The following is a 17,442-nucleotide window of genomic DNA, read 5'->3' on the forward strand; positions in this document are numbered from 1 at the left end:
CTAATATGATTCATTTAATTTCACATTTTGGACAAACCCGAGGGTTCGAGACTATAGATCACATGAGTAACAAGTGAAGGCGTAACCAACCCAGATACATTTCATGGGCATAGCCGGGAGTTGAGGAAGAAGTTTTTTTTATTAAACTTTGAACGACGGGGAAGTATAGTGTTAATAATGAAGTTCTGTGGACCAAAGCTGTCACTCTGCGGACTTATTATAAGCGTGTGGGGTATCATACAACTTGTAAGTTTCATTACTGCTCATTTTTTCAATGAAGGCGATCAGCTGTTCTCTACGTAAAAACTTGTGCGTTAAATTTTTGCAGGTACTTATGGGTATATTTTATTATGTACGGAGTGTGGCATTGGCAGATGATCTTCCTGGTGTGGAAAAGGAATTTGAGAATCTTAGCGAGTTCTATGCTGCTGCTGATGCAGGGTACTTGCAGGTACAAATGGCCGTTTGTTACATTATTTCTAACTTCAGTTTTGCTTAGAATATTGTTTACTTTCGACACTGTGCAACCTTTCATTTGATGTATACAGCACGAGAGACTAGTTAAAATCTCTTCTAGAATAGTTTCATTCATGGGAAACTTGTGACAGTACCGAAAGTCAAGATAACATTCTCACTTTGAAAAAGTGTTCTGACTTGTGGATTCTGAGCTGTTGTTGATGGATTCTGAGCTGTCGTTGATGTATCGTGATTGCAACGCAATCCTGTAAAAGAAAATAGTAGCTCAAATGAATTCTGAAAATTGCAGCACATATTTTGCAAGAGATTTAATTGTGCTACACAGTGGATAAATATATTTCACATGTAGTCACGTATAAAGCATATTATTGTATAAGCAGCACAGTAAAACAGCACTCTTGTATTAAGGTATAAACGATAAAATGTCAATGTAAGTAATCAGTTTCTGTCCAAAGTCGGAATGTAGGTCACATGACTTAAAACTTTGCATTGAATATTATCATCTGGTACCCACAAAAATTTGCATCACCGTGAAAGAAAATTTGGGTAAGAGTTGCATAGCTCCAACCCCCCCCCCTTTTTTATATTTGTTATATAATTTGTAAAATATTCATCGCAGATTGGGGTACCGAGCGAGGTGGCGCAGTGGTTAGCATACTTGACTCGCGTTGAGGAGGATGACGGTTCAATCCCGTGTCCAGCCATCCTGATTTAGGTTTTCCGTGATTTCCCTAAATCACACCAGGCAAATGCTGGGATGGTTCCGTTGAAAGGGCATGGCAGACTTCCTTCCCTAATCCGATGAGACCGATGACCTCGCTATCTCGTCTCCTAACACAAAAAATAAACATGATTGGGGTATCATATAATACCACATTCCAAGAACGTACTTACATAAACTCTCAACCAAATTATCACCTTTCAACCAAATCTCAGGCTATGCTGTAGGTCAATCTGTTACCACAAAGATGTGTTGGAGCAAGTGGACATGGCAAAATTTGTGTGCAGTAGATTTTGCGTATAATAAATGTGTAGTAGAAGTGATATCAGTTGCTTTACAATAGTAGATTATCAGTCTTAGCAATGTGTATCTATGTCAAGTTGGAAATAGTCAATGGAAGATAGCATGTGGTAACCATTGACCAAATGTTAATCAGATATGTCATCGTGCATATTGTCATTTCTGTTATTGGTATAAAATAATCTCCACTAATTCACTGTGCCCACACCCTCTACCAGTCAGTCTCCCCTTCGCTATCCTGTCAGCCCCTCCCATTCCATGCCTTCATGTCATCATCATTGTGCCCCACGCAAACTCACTGGCTCAGGTGCCAAAGTGCTACATTACATCCCATATACCTGCTGCCCCCCCCACCTCTCACCTGCCCATCCTGCCCAAAAGCTGCCAAGCTCAGGGCCACTGGCTACCCCCCCCCCCCCACCCCCATCCTGTCCTCCCATTTCCTGCCTTTGTCTTCCTTCACCCACCCTTTACAAAACAACCCCTTACTAGGGTCCACTGACCATACTACAACCTTGGAATTGCATGCTCAGGTGGCACTGTTTGCATGCGTACACTTCCTTAGTTTCTGGAAGCTTGCTAGTTTTCATTTTATTCTTGTCTGTTTCTCGATGGCTCGTTGCTTCTGCTGTTTTTTACCCTGCAAATGAAGTGTTTTCCACACAAAAAATTCACACTAGCATTTGGTTAATGTTGTTGTTACGTTATTATTTCAAACACCATCAGAATAAAAATGTCATTACGCATTTGGCTATAGATGTAAGCTATTTTTGCCCCTACAACTTCCCATAATACTGTGACAGGCATTACTTACACATCCTTAAAGACTAGTGTGTGTTCAGCCTCTCATAAATTTTTACCTCAGACTGATCTGTAGTGTGGCACAACCTCTAAGAGATTAAAAGGTGACAGTTTTGCCAACAAATTGGGGTATTAAAATATTTACAAATCTTGTTATGGAACAATATTTTACAAGTATTGGACATACTGAGCTGTTTATAACTTCCAGTCTGAGAATGTTGTGTATCATAGCAAATGAATGGATTTGTAGGTTCTGTATTTCTTTCTCAGCATATGGTCTAAAGCTTAAGTTGGACTCTCAACTCTCTTGTTTCTCCTGAAATGCTGGTCCAAAAGCATAACAGGAAAGCTCCAGTGGAGGTTAAAAGGCATAAAGAGAAGCCAGTGGAAAGTTGAAATTTTGAAGCAGTTATTTCGAATTGTCTGTATTTAACAGAACGTATAAAAGAGAAACAAATGCTAGTTAACACAGTTATAACCTATTTCTTCCTGTTATTGTACTTTTATTCCAAAAATGAAAAAAATAGGTTGATGGACTTAACTACACAATGTTTTCACATGTCATGAAAAAAAAATCACAATCGAAAAGATTTTGTTAAATTAAAAGTAGTGTTGAGATAGCAGTCGTCCAAATCTATCAAATGATTAACCAGTAAAAAATCTGTGTTGGAAAAAACAGTTTGCAGAGCTTTATTGCAAACAAGAAACATTTAAGCCAAACTGATTTAGTCATCATAGAAAAATAAAGAACACAATAGCGAACATGCATAACAACAAGGAAAAAAGGGAAAATCCAAGACATTTGATAACCAAAGATTAATATATCAAGGAGCTCATGAGGAGCGTGACATAAATTGCTATTCCTTCACTCTGCCTCAACACTACGTAATTTTTATGTACAACTTTACATATTCCTAATCCTTGTAACATGTTTTCAATTTTTTTGTTTTCATAAGGATTTTGTAAAAATATCAGTTAACTGATTTTCTGAAATGGCATCTATTTTACTTGTCAAGTGTATGTTTGTAACAAACTCATACTTAACATCTATGTATTTTAGCCTCTTATGTCCCTGTTTACAGGGAGATGCAATACAAGACTGATTGTCTTCATAAGTCAAGTTTTTCATTTTTCAAAATTTTTAGGTCTTGGAATAGCATCTCAAACCACAGATATTCTCCAGCACAACTGCCAAGTGATGCAAATTCTGCTCCTGTAGAAGAAAAAGCTACAGTACTGTTTTCTTAGTTCCCCAATTTAGTGTTACCGAAGAGCTTCATAGCGTAGCCTGATGAGTTTTGTGTCTGCACTGTTGGCCCCCGGCATCAACATAAACTACTACAGTTTCATTGTTCTCTTCAGTTTTGTAATTCATCCTATAACCCACTCTATCTTGTATGTATGAGGGTGAGTCAAATGAAAACCTTAAATGTATCTTTAAATATTATTTATTGTGCAGAAGTGGTACAAAGCTGTATCACTTTTCAACGTAATCTCTCCCATGCTCAATGCAAGTCCTCCAGCACTTAAAAAGTGTATAAATTCCTTTAGAAAAAAAGAATTCTTTTGGTAGTCTGCGCAACCACTCGTGCAGCATGTGGCATACCTCTTCATCAGAACGGAACTTCTTTCCTCCCATTACGTCTTTGAGCAGTCCAAACATATGAAAATCACTTGGGGGCAAGGTCTGGTGAGTATGGTGGATGAGGAAGACACTCAAAATTCAGGTCTGTGATTGTTGCAACTGTTGTATGGGCAGTGTGGGGCCTTGCATTGTCACGTTGCAAAAGGACACATGCTGACAGCAATCCACGTCTCTTTGATTTGATTGCAGGCCGCAGATGATTTTTTAGAAGATCTGTATATGATGTACTGCTGACAGTGGTCCCTCTAGGCATGTAATGCTCCAAAATGACGCTTTTTTCGTCCCAAAAGAGTGTCGGCATAACCTTTTCTGCTGATGGTTCTGTTCGAAACTTCTTTGGTTTTGGTGATGAGGAATGGCACCGTTCCTTGCTCGCTCTCTTCGTTTCCGGTTGGAGGAAGTGAACCAAGATTTCATCCCCAGTAATGATTCTTCCAAGGAAGCTATCACCTTCTCGTTGAAAGCTCTGAAGAAGTTATATACAGGCATCAACACGTCATTCTCTCGTTTCAGGAGTCAGCTGCCTTGGCACCTATTTTTTAGACACTTTCACAACTGGAGCACATCGTGCACAATGTGGTGTGCTGACCCATGACTAATCTGTAAATATGCTGAAATGTCATTCAGTGTCACTTGGCGGTTTTCCTTCACTATGGCTTCAACTGCTGCAATGTTCTGTGGAGTCGCTACTCAATCCTGACCTGGACAAGGAGCATCTTCCACTAAAGGCACACCCTTTGTGAGCTTCCTACTCCATTCGTAGACTTGCTGCTGTGACAAACATGCATCACCGTACTGCACCTTCATTTGTCAATGAACTTCAATATATTTCACTCCTTCACTTCGCAAAAACCGAAGAACAGAACGCTGTTCTTCCCTGGTACAAGTCGCAAGTGGGGCGGCCATCTTTATACTGATAATGCGAAGTTATGTGTGCATCTGCACCATGGTGCTACCTACAGATCATTCTGCATGCTCTTTGTAACATGCTTACCAACTTACAGGATATCGGCACAAAATTTCGATTTATTACAGATTTAAGGTTTTCATTGACTCGCCCTCGTAACTCAGTATTCTTTTCAAACGCCTCCAGTGTAACTCCTTTGGATCACTATAACAACTACTGAAATAATTCACAGCATAACTTAAATCAGGTTGGTTGGTTGAGTTACATACTATTAATTTTCTGTGTGACACTTTTTCATGCAATCTCTGTCACCTTTTACTTTTCTTTAATTTAATTTCATAGGTGCTTTGATTGGCTTGCATTCAGTCATGCCAAACTTCAACAGATTTACCAAATATGTTTTCTGGCTCTAAATTATTCTATTCAGCCCCTTATCTGTCTAAATTTTCAAGAACAGTTTAAAATGACCAAAACTTTAATTATAATTTAGTTCTTGAAGCTAATTTGAATTCTTCAGTTTTCATCTTATTATTTTAAATGTTATGTCACCTAAATATAACGAAACGTAAACCTTAGGGTTTAAGTACACATACCCATTAGCATTGCTTGGAACAAAGCTTGAATCTTTAACAAACTTACCAAACATTAAATCAAAGATCTTGAAGTCATCTTTAAACTATAGATTACTTTGTTTAGCTTACCTGTGGTACCTGATTCTACATTAAATTCTGCTGGTATCTTTACATAAATTTCTTCATCTAAATTTCCATGAAATAAGGCACTATATCCGTCTGATGTGCAGTCACTTTTTCATAATTCATAATAGTAGGTGATGTTTTCAAAGTTGTCAACCTGGCTACATTTCATTAGAGCCAAACCCTTTTCAGTGAGAATATCCTCATATAGCCTTCTGGTTTTCAGGTAATTGACATACAGTCCATTTTTGTTTTTGTTGATTGCTTGCATGTATTATGCTACAGCATGAAGCCAGTTTTCTTTCAGATCTTCTGTAAATAGCACTGAAAGTCTCAGGAACACAAACATACAATTCTGCATTTAATTTTATAGTAAGATTGATGAATGATGGCAATTCACACGAGGTATGGACGGGGATTGCATTGTTGGCAATCCCAAGCAATAGTTGTGGTAGGCAGAAAGCATGTATCCTACAAATTGTCTCTTGCTTGCTTATGCAGAATTTATCAAGACCACCATCAGCGATAACAGCTCAGACCAAATGGAATAGGAATTCACTAAACTACTACAGCATTCACAGCAGAGTGTTCAGAACATTTCTAAATCCTCATTGGCTGTCGGAGAATACGTGACGTAGATGTGCAGAACAAGCCTAAACTTGACTGCCACATTTCGTGACTCCAACTATAATACAGCATAGTCTTCCACCCAAGGTGGGCGCTTCCTTTCTCTGGCACTTCTGCATGTTTCAGGATGTTTACCATGTTCAGCTTTGTTTTTACTTGACATGATGTCATTTCTGCAGTCATTGACTTTTTCTTCATTGATGATAATTTCATAGTTTGTCTCTTCTTTGCAAGAAAACCAATCTTCATTATAGGGTCATTCCATATCAAATCACCCAATAAAAAATAAATTTTACACCCTCGTCCTTAGATTTTCATGAAATTTGGCTCAAATGGTTCTAATACCATCCTGACAACACCTGCAATTTTTTTTTTTTTTTTTTTCCCTTATAGTTTTTTATAAATTTTTAAAGTGTTTGTGTTTTGCATTTTCCAAACCTTCGGAAATGGTAAATTTAATTTGTATTCAAAACTTTAAAATTGCTTATCTTAAAAACTTTTTTAGATAACATCATGAATTTTTGCAGCAAGTTTATTAATTACACATATTTGAAGATAAAATGATACTATTAAAATATATTAATACTTTTCTTCCTGTAACCCGGAAGGTGCACCCGATCAAAGGGAGAGCCACATGTGAAAGCACCCACGTGATTTACCAACTGACCTGCCTACAATGTGATGCTTTCTATGTGGGAATGACCAGCAACAAACTGTCCATTCGCATGAATGGACACAGGCAGACAGTGTTTGTTGGTAATGAGAATCACCCTGTGGCTAAACATGCCTTAGTGCACAGCCAGCACATCTTGGCACAGTGTTACACCGTCAGTTATCTGGATACTTCCCACCAACACCAACCTATCCAAACTCTGGGGATGGGAACTCGCCCTTCAGTACATCCTCTCTTCTCGATATCCGCCAGGCCTCAACCTCCGCTAATTTCAAGTTGCCGTCGCTCATACCTCACCTGTCTTTCAACATCTTCTTTGCCTCTGTACTTCCGCCTCGACTGACATCTCTGCCCTTACTCTTTGCCTTTAAATATGTCTGCTTGTGTCTGTGTATGTGCGGATGGATATGTGTGTGCGAGTGTACACCTGTCCTTTTTCCCCCTAAGGGAAGTCTTTCCACTCCCGGGATTGGAATGACTCCTTACCCTCTTCCTTAAAACCCACATCCTTTCATCTTTCCTTTTCCTTCCCTCTTTCCTGACGAAGCAGCCGCCAGTTGCAAAAGCTCAAATTCTGTGTGTGTTTTATTCATTGTGCCTATCTACCGGCGCTTTCCCGCTTGGTAAGTCTGGGAATCTTTGTTTATATATATGTGTGTGTGTGTGTGTGTGTGTGTGTGTGTGTGTGTGTGTGTGTGTGTGTGTGTGTGTGTGTGTGTGTGTCTTTTTTTTATACACGTATGTTTTGTTTTATAAGAATTGCAATATCTAGAGTCTCAGACCTGATAGTCTCAAATTTGTTTTAATTTACTCTTAAACATATAAACTACTTGATAAAACAAAAGTAACGATGGCTTTTTAACATGTTTATTAATTATAGTATATTACATTAGAATTACGTACAAAGATAGTGTACTTAAGACATTTATGTATAACCCAAGTGATTGCTTGAAACATTGAATTTTTTGAGTAATTTTGTCTTTTTAATAAATGTTAATGCTGATTCAAACTGTTTTTCCACTTCATCCAAGAGCTTTCAGTTCTTTTGATACAGTCTTTTTTGAAGTAATACATTCTTCCAGTGCCACTTGATTGAGGTGCTTCTACTACACAGACTATGTGCTCCAAAGGCACTATGCAATAATCTTCTCTTTCAGTCCAATAAAATGATGCAGCTGGTCCTGAAGGATGTAGAAATAGAATTTCTGCATCTTCTTCATCATTGAATATTGTTTTTACCAGTCCAAAGTACCAGTTACCATCATAATTTGCAGCCAATCAGAAGAGGAATGGAAAGAAAAGACTAAGGAGGGTTTTACACTATCTGTAGTCCTTCTAATTTCAAGGTTGTTTCTTGGAAGTGGTTTGAAGTTATGAAAACTTCTTGTTCCGGGAATGGTTCAGGTTGCTGAAAAGCGTTTTTCTAGTTTTAACCGTAGCAAATTAGCTTCTTTTTTGTCAATAAAATGAAAATGAATGTTTTCAATATTTTTTTTCGCAAAACTTGTACACAGTGATTGCTGTCATTATCTGTTCTTCATCTGAAAATTGCAGACTGGCCTTCCTTAAAATTCTTTTAATGGTTCCTCCTAGGCCATCACAAATTGACTTCCCATGACTTGGTCCAAAAAAAGTGTGTTGGGCTGCCAAATTAAAGTCTCTCAAGTGTTCAGTCAAATTTTTAAAACTGTTTCTAATTTTGTACTGCCCAGCACAACCATGTGTAAAGTAGTGAACTGAGTTAATGTAAGTATGATGTAATGACAGCCACTTTGTTATTTCTTTTTGTACAAAGTTAATGAAACCAGTGTCATGTTCTTGGTCATCACTAATAAAACATTGGTTGGAAACAAACACATTGTTTTCCTCATTTTTCAGAAAAACTCCAACTGGGTGTAGAGTACAACCACCTCTATTCCAGTGGTAACTTTGGATCTCCTTTTGTATAACAAAGGAATAATTTTGATGATGTAAATAAAATAGAAATCCATCACAATAATTGCTGTTTTGGGTGGTGGGTCTCCTTTCAATTTTTCAAAGGCTGTTGATTGGAATTTTTCTATAAACGAGTGCGGGTTGAGCTTTTCCAATGACCTAGCCAATAAAGAAATGTGGTCTTCAACACTGATAGACTGATCATTTCTGCCCTGTCTGTGTTAACCCATTGACTGATTATGATTTCTTCTTCTAAATCATAATCTTCACTTAGTTTTTCAGTTAAGTACTCAGTTAGTGCAGTATTTGCAGGACAGCTGTCGCAATGATGTAGCATGCAGTTTTGGTTTTCCGTGTTCCACACAAGCATCTTAATTAGGTCTTTATAAGATTCTTCAATTTTCACAGCATCCAGTAATAGTTTAACATTCTGGTGGATACTGCATACACATACAGTGTGTGCGCCTGGAGCACCAGCAAGGATACACCATTTAGGTCTCAAAAAACAAAATTTTGAAAATCCTACTTCTACCTTGGGATTCTCCCATTTGAAAGAATAAGAGAGTTTTCTCAAGTTACACAAAATGAGTTTTTCACGTACACATTTTTTTGAACATTTACTTTGTCTTTCGTTGCAGGTAGCACTCTGGAACTTTCATCATTTTCATAAAAATCTGTTGAAAGTATTTTCAGAAAGAGTTTTACCTTTTTTTGGACCAGGCGTTTCGAAAATACCCTTTTCAGGTTTTAGCTTTCCAACTTGTCGCACCATGTACTCCTTTCATCACTTTATTTCAACTCGTAGAATCTGGAGCCAAGGTCAGAATCTGGATTTTTCTAGACCTCCCAACAGATGAAATCTTCTCTTATGAAGAGAAATCATTACATCAAAATCCTTTGCTTTCTCAACCATACTTGTCTCTTCATCATCAGAACTTGATGCATCATATTTTAATGCTTTTGAAACCGCCTTTTTTGCAGTCTTTTCAATACTGTTAACCTTCCTTTTAAAATAAGACCCTTTACTTTGTTCTGACAAGTCATGAAGCTTTATCGGTGTTAAACCTAAATTGTCAAGAGCAATGTTTGTTTGTACGAGGGATTCATTTCTGGATTCCAATGATTCTAATTCAAACATGACTTCATCATCTGTTTCACTTTCATTGACTTCAACTCTTAATTTTTCCTCACATAGGTTACGGCATGTTGAGCAAAGCTTTTGTCCAGGTTTTATGCTAAATTTTTTGACAGTGATTGTTTAGAAAGATCCAAGCCTACACTTCTCAACGATTTTTTGATGGGCTTTTTCTGTTTTGTTTTTTTAGTGGGTCTACACATGTTGTTTGATACTTTCCAAAAACATTTAAAAAGTAGTAGCTGTGGTGTGAACATATATTCTTAAATTCACACAGATTAATTCCAGATCATAAGTGGATCAAATCTTTTTCTTCCTCACTAAATTCAGATACCAGTTGTAACTTTTTTGAAGATGTGTAGGTTGTTTGGAAAGAGTCACATTTTTTAAATAACTCTACGCTACAGGTTTGAATATCTGACATACTGATTTCACTTTTGGTCTGATTACTGTTCTGGTTACTTTTATAGGATATTGGAAAAGAATCTCTGTAAACTAAGTAACAGTACTTACTGAAAGTTCGAATAAACTTAATAAAATACTATCCAAGCACTATTTAACACTGTAATAATTTTTTACTTCAAAACACAGGAGTACCAAAACAAAATCCAAGCATACATTGTTACTCCAAGAAGACAAAAACTTATTTTCATGTCTGTCACTTGGTACTTCTTATTTTTAAAATATAATTAATATAATTTTAAAAATTAGATAACTATTAAACAGAATAAAAAGCCAACATAATTTTTCTTTTATCTAATAGCCTGTACAATTAAGTGTTTTAAAACAAATTTGAGCTTTCTATCCAGTCTGAGACTCTAGATATTGCAGTTTTTGTAAAACTAAACATCCGTCAGAAAAAAAATGGAATTTCTTTTTTCATTTGGAAGATTTTAATATATATTTATGGTATTTTTTTAACATTTAGTTGTAGTTGTGGTGGTGGTGGTGGTGGTGGTGGTGGTGGTGGTGGTGGTGGTGGTCTTCAGTCTAGAGACTGGTTTGATGCAGCTCTCCATGCTACTCTATCCTGTGCAAGCTTCATCATCTCCCAGTACCTGCTGCAAACTACATCCTTCTGAATCTGCTTAGTGTAGTCATATCTTGGTCTCCCTCTACTATTTTTACCCTCCACACTGCCCTCCAATACTAAATTAGTGATCCCTTGATGCCTCAGAACATGTCCTACCAACCGATCCCTTCTTCTGGCCAAGCTGTGCCACAAACTTCTCTTCTCCCCAATCCTATTCAATACTTCCCCATTAGTTATGTGATCTACCCATCTAATCTTCAGCATTCTTCTGTAGCACCACATTTCGAAAGCTTCTATTCTCTTCTTGTCCAAACTATTTATCGTCCATGTTTCACTTCCATACATGGCTACACTCCATACAAATACTTTCAGAAATACAATCCTTACACTTAAATCTATACTCAATGTTAACAAATTTCTCTTCTTCAGAAACTCTTTCTTTGCCATTGCCTGTCTACATTTTATATACTCTTCTACTTCGACCATCATCAGTTATTTTGCTCCCCAATTAGCAAAACTCTGTTACTACTTTAAGTGTCTCATTTCCTAATCTAATTCCCTCAGCATCACCCGATTTAATTTGACTACATTCCATTATACTCGTTTTGCTTTTGTTGATGTCCATCTTATATCCTCCTTTTAAGACACTGTCCATTCCGTTGTACTGCTCTTCCAAGTCCTTTGCCGTCTCTGACAGAATTACAATGTCATCGGCGAACCTCAAAGTTTTTATTTCTTCTCCATGGATTTTAATACCTACTCCGAATTTTTCTTTTGTTTCCTTCACTGCTTGCTCAATATACAGATTGAACAACATCGGGGAGAGACTACAACCCTGTCTCACTCCTTTCCCAACCACTGCTTCCCTTTCATGCCCCCTCGACTCTGATAACTGCCATCTGGTTTCTGTACAAATTGTAAATAGCCTTTCGCTCCCTGTATTTTACTCCTGCCACCTTCGGAATTTGAAAGAGAATATTCCAGTCAACATTGTCAAAAGCTTTCTCTAAGTCTACAAATGCTAGAAATGTAGGTTCGCCCTTCCTTAATCTAGCTTCTAAGATAACTTGTAGGGTCAGTATTGCCTCACGTGTTCCAACATTTCTATGGAATCCAAACTGACCTTCCCCGAGATCGGCTTCTACTAGTTTTTCCATTCGTCTGTAAAGAATTCGCGTTAGTATTTTGCAGCTGTGACTTATGAAACTGATAGTTCGGTAATTTTCATATCTGTCAACACCTGCTTTCTTTGGGATTGGAATTATTATATTCTTCTTGAAGTCTGAGGGTATTTCGCCTTAGATATAATACACAAACTTATTCCAAAATTTCATACTGATATCATGGGTATTCTTTAATATACAAATTTTTTTAGTTGTGAGGATACATTTAAGATTTCAGACTGCTGAAACAACGCCAAGTCTAAAAACTTTACAAATTTATTTAAAAATGAAAAAACTAGAGAGAGACAGAGAAAAATATTTAACAAGTGCTTTCAGGATGATAAAAGAAGTAATTGTACCAAGTTCCATCAAAATCTGACATGGTTGGTGTCTAGGCCTGGGTGACTTAACATGGAATGACCCTATAACAAGTTTTCATCAAACTTTGTCTCTTTGAAGAATTAATTATCTCTTTGGACACCATATCTGATATCTATTAACACAGTGTCCAACAATGAATGAAGCACTTTTTTATTGTGGAGTCGAACTTTCCAGCCATCACTTCTGCAGAAAGTCATAAATATACTGCTTAACTAAACACTGTTTTTGCAACTTCGGCATTTCACGATATCACAAAATAGCAGGTACTGTCTTTTTTAATGCACATGTGGGTGTTCTATTTATCAAGTAAACAGTAGTCTTACTGCTTCTGACCAAAACAGTTTTTAAAGTTGTTCAACAACATGATGTGAGCCTTGTTTATAATATTCCTATTCATACATTTACAATCTCCATTTTGTTGTGGTGTTTCTCATTATCAACTCGTATTATATTCCCATCTCCTTAAAGAAGTTTCTCATCTCGTTTGACAGATATTCACTTCCATTATCACAGCAGAATGTCATTGCTTCATTCTGTTCAACATATTCCAGTACTTCAGATTTATTTTGCATCACTTTTACAGCTGTAAGTAGTAATCTTTAAATGTAACAATGTACATTCTTCCTCTATAAGACATGGGAGTCATTCCAGTGTTTTCTCTTGTCATCTTCTGACTGTGGAAGTCTTGTTTGCATGCCTCCCGTGTAGGTGGTGTATGACTCTGGTACGTTCAGATCTTCGATGTTCATTCCTTCCACAGGTTTTGAAAGCACCTTTAAATTGGTTCAATTCAGGTGTCATAACCTTTGATGCCAGTTTGCAGCATTTCGAGAAGAAACGTCGTGTCAGGGGTTTCTGGCAAATTTCACACCATACATTTTCACCTAATTTTCCAATGCCATGGCAACAAAATCCTTTCTTTCATGAATAGTTACTCTTTTGCCTCTCAAACATGGCTTTGAAACCATTTTTCTCCAGTCTGTGCACTGACAGCGATATGAGAGCCAGTCTAGAAACACACAAAATATTTTTAATTGAAATTGGAAACTGCCTGTCTGTCTGATAAATTTCACAAACTGCATTGCCTTCAAAACAGATCCAAATTTTGCGTTGTTTACCACTGTTGGTCTTTCAAGCATTTCCACATTACAACATCTTATGTCATTCACAAAGTGTTCACTCACACCAGCACCCAAATACTATGAAATAATTAATTAAAACACTGCTGCAGAAATAATATCCATTCAAACTCTCAGAAACTCCTTGAGAGTTACAATTTACTGAGTTTGCAGAACCTTTGTTGTTTTTATTTCTCTTATTACAGTCGGTTCTTGTGTGTTTAAATTTACCATACTATGACATTTAAAACGAAACTGTTTTTCTCAGCCGGAATTGTGCTTGTCACATTCACAAATATTCGTGAATTTGTTTTTCCATTAAGTCTTCCCACGACTGAAACCATTCATTTCTGTTCATATTAAACATTGTATTCTGTCCTGAGTCTACTGTAGGATTCTTCTTATTGTTTGCACATTTATTTTCATGATCTATGAATCTATCGTTACCTAAGCTTAATGCCAGATTTTCTGTGTATAATGTCTCAATTTCAGTTAAGTTATATTCTTGTGACATTGTCAACAAAATATGACAAATGGCATAAAGTTCTTCAGTTGTCACACTAGTTGACCAAAGATCATGTCTCACCGTGTCAAATTTTAAGAAATGCTCAATAAGTATGCTCTTTTGTTGGTTTATGTAGAAGTAACTGGCTAACAAAGCTTTTTCTTTAGATGCATCACACAAGTTATTCCACATTCTAAATGACTATACCCATTTTATTTTCTATAACTCTTGAATGATACTTTTTATCATGCTTTGTGAGATTTTTCAGTTGTTGTCTTTCTCAGTTTATTCCTCTTCATCTTCACTTATAGTAAGTGAACTTCGCTTTTACTGTGTATTCTTCTACAGTGAGGACCAACAAGTATAATTTGTCTAACATATCTTACATTCGAAATTTCCAGATTCCAAAATTGTTTCCATGAAAAAATGGAACATGATACTTGCTTTCATGCTCTTCCAACATTTAGTCATTTCAAACTTGTGAACCAGAAATACAAAACTGCTTGCACAATAGTTACAGTTGAAACTAAACTACCAACTATTTCCATTCCATCTCTGGGCTCATAACCTATTGATGGTTTAGCGGTTGATTTGACCAAACAGCGGGGTCATTGGTTCCATCGGAATAGGGAAGAATGGGGAGGTAAGTTGGCCATGCCCTTTCAAAGGAACCACCCCAGCATTTGCCTGAAGCAATTTAGGAAGCACGGAAAACGAATGAGACTCCAGTGTGCTAACCACTGCACCACCTCGCTCAGCCAAACCTGTTGAGAAACAGTTTGGAGTGTGTGATTGCAAGAACACTTGAGTTTAACTGATTTGTTCAGTGTAAAAAATAAATAAAAATAAAGAGCACAATATATGTTACACGTAACAACCATATATTTACAAGCATATTGTACAAGAAAATAAGGGAAGATCAGACTTTCCATAACCAAAGATTAATATATTGAAGAGATCATGAGGAGTGACCTACAAATTGCTATTCCAGACATCAGGTAGTAAGAGGATCCAGTAATCTTTGTGATTTTTAGCATGACACATTTTACCTCCCTAGCCCTTTCTCTTACAGCACAGTACAGCTCCTGTAAATTTAAATGTCAATCAGTCTTTTTCTTAAGTTGCCAAATGGTGTCATCGACTGTTTTTATCTGTTTTTATCAAGGGTGTTTACTATTTTTCCATATGAATTTTTAAGTTTTAAAATATTGACTTTAACTTATTTCTTTTCCTTACAGAATGCCTACAACTGTTGGATTGCAGCATGCCTCTACATTTTCACACTTCTAATATCAGGACATCAGTTTTATGTTAATAGTCGCTCATCTTTAAGTATGTGAGACATTGAACAAGTAAATGAAAAAATTATCAAATTTCTTCCATTTTCTTGGTCCAATCACCTGAAAGAAATATGTAGCCTCACATTTTAAATTTTGAAATCCAGGTGAACCACACAAGTATTTCTATAAAAGTAAGTTTGGTATAAGTAATGCATACTTAGTGAAGTTTCATAATTTATTCATTTTGAGTAACAATGCTCAATTATCTTTTAAAACTAAGGTGGTAACAGGCATTACAGTTTTTTTTCATTTTGAATATATCAGTATTAGCCATGGTGTAATTGTTTCCCAAATGCTTACAAGATGTCATATCTAACTAGGTTAATGATGCTAGTGAGGTTTTGTTTTTCAAAGGTTGACAGTTTCAAAGATTTCATTGTAAATGTGTATTATAGATAATTATTATAGCGGTAAAATAATCTAAGTTTATATGAAAATTGTGTGTTGATACTGTACGTAATAGGACAGTTGCATTTGCTGTAAAAGTATATATTTCACTATTTTCTCTCTCTCTCTCTCTCTCTCTCTCTCTCTCTCTCTCTCTCTCTCTCTCTCTCTCTCTCTCTCTCTCTCTCTCTCCCTCCCCCCCCCCCCCCCCCCAATCTCTCTCCCTCTTTATTTTTTTTTACAAAGAGTTTTCACTACAAACTGTTGATAATTTTGCAGTTGAAAACAAAATGCACAATTCAGTGGATATAGGGCATTTTATGATTATTAGTATTTCAGTATTGAAAATGTGCAGAATTAATTATTTCCACTGTTGCATTTTTATGCAGATAGAAATACTGTTTTAGTTCTGTGTGATAGTTTAATTTTATAACTAGAACACTCTACTCTGTGTATTTATAAGATTTGCTGCTGAATAATTACATTCCTGTATTTGAAAGATGAGAGAACTTTATCTTAAGGATGCTGGTAACTTTTTACAACCAGACAACAGGAAATTGTCATTTTTCTCACAACTATGATGTAAATACTTCCTTGTGTAAATAAAGCTTTGTTTGTGAAACAGTCACTCCAGAATTGTTCGAAGTGCCATATAACTTATTATAAAATTGTTAAGCTTGTAAACCATTTATGATATGGACTTAGTTTCCCATTATCTCATTTATACTGCAACAATTACATTTATAACTAATCAGTTCTTTAGCGCACTAGCTGTGTAATCAACCCTGCCCTTACATTAAGGAATTAAGAGTATTCCTTTTAATCATGTTAAAAATTAAACATGTTGTAGCAGGTCCCAATAGTTCTAAACGAGAGATCATTGCCTAATTGAGTTCTGAACAGAGTTGTGAACAAGTGTCATATGACTTTATTAATGGAGATTATACTACGCAACTTTTGATTATGTTACTTCATTACGTACACAAGATATTGCTCTCAATACATGTAGTATTGAAGCCAGAATTTAATTTTGAACCTTTGAACTTACATGAGCAAATTATAGCTCTTCTATATTACCTTGAAAGTTGCGCACATTTTATAGGGGATACCAAAGGTCGAAATCAGTTACCATCACAGAAAGCAGAATTGTTCGAAGTGCCATATAACTTATTATAAAATTGTTAAGCTTGTAAACCATTTATGATATGGACTTAGTTTCCCATTATCTCATTTATACTGCAACAATTACATTTATAACTAATCAGTTCTTTAGCGCACTAGCTGTGTAATCAACCCTGCCCTTACATTAAGGAATTAAGAGTATTCCTTTTAATCATGTTAAAAATTAAACATGTTGTAGCAGGTCCCAATAGTTCTAAACGAGAGATCATTGCCTAATTGAGTTCTGAACAGAGTTGTGAACAAGTGTCATATGACTTTATTAATGGAGATTATACTACGCAACTTTTGATTATGTTACTTCATTACGTACACAAGATATTGCTCTCAATACATGTAGTATTGAAGCCAGAATTTAATTTTGAACCTTTGAACTTACATGAGCAAATTATAGCTCTTCTATATTACCTTGAAAGTTGC

The 17,442-nt window shown here is 36.3% G+C and overlaps 1 protein-coding gene across 1 annotated transcript; it reads left to right on the forward strand.

Annotated features, from left to right (window-relative positions):
* The first annotated feature begins 41 nt into the window (after positions 1–41).
* LOC126314468 (ribonuclease kappa-B-like) lies at positions 42–16,471 on the forward strand. Its single transcript, XM_049992438.1, has 3 exons — positions 42–246; positions 329–451; positions 15,355–16,471. Exons 1-3 carry the CDS (start codon positions 178–180, stop codon positions 15,454–15,456), a joined length of 294 nt encoding a protein of 97 aa, XP_049848395.1. The 5' UTR covers positions 42–177; the 3' UTR covers positions 15,457–16,471.
* The last annotated feature ends 971 nt before the right edge of the window (positions 16,472–17,442 follow it).

This window comes from Schistocerca gregaria, unplaced genomic scaffold (assembly GCF_023897955.1).
Source record: "Schistocerca gregaria isolate iqSchGreg1 unplaced genomic scaffold, iqSchGreg1.2 ptg000561l, whole genome shotgun sequence".
Lineage (NCBI taxonomy): Eukaryota > Metazoa > Arthropoda > Insecta > Orthoptera > Acrididae > Schistocerca > Schistocerca gregaria.

Bases quoted from the DNA above. Each gene is read 5' to 3' on its own strand.
- LOC126314468 (XM_049992438.1), top strand. From the start codon at position 178: ATGAAGTTCTGTGGACCAAAGCTGTCACTCTGCGGACTTATTATAAGC. The intron at 247-328 runs GTAAGTTTCATT...AAATTTTTGCAG, and splicing joins TGTGGGGTATCATACAACTT to GTACTTATGGGTATATTTTA. The intron at 452-15,354 runs GTACAAATGGCC...TTTTCCTTACAG, and splicing joins CTGATGCAGGGTACTTGCAG to AATGCCTACAACTGTTGGAT.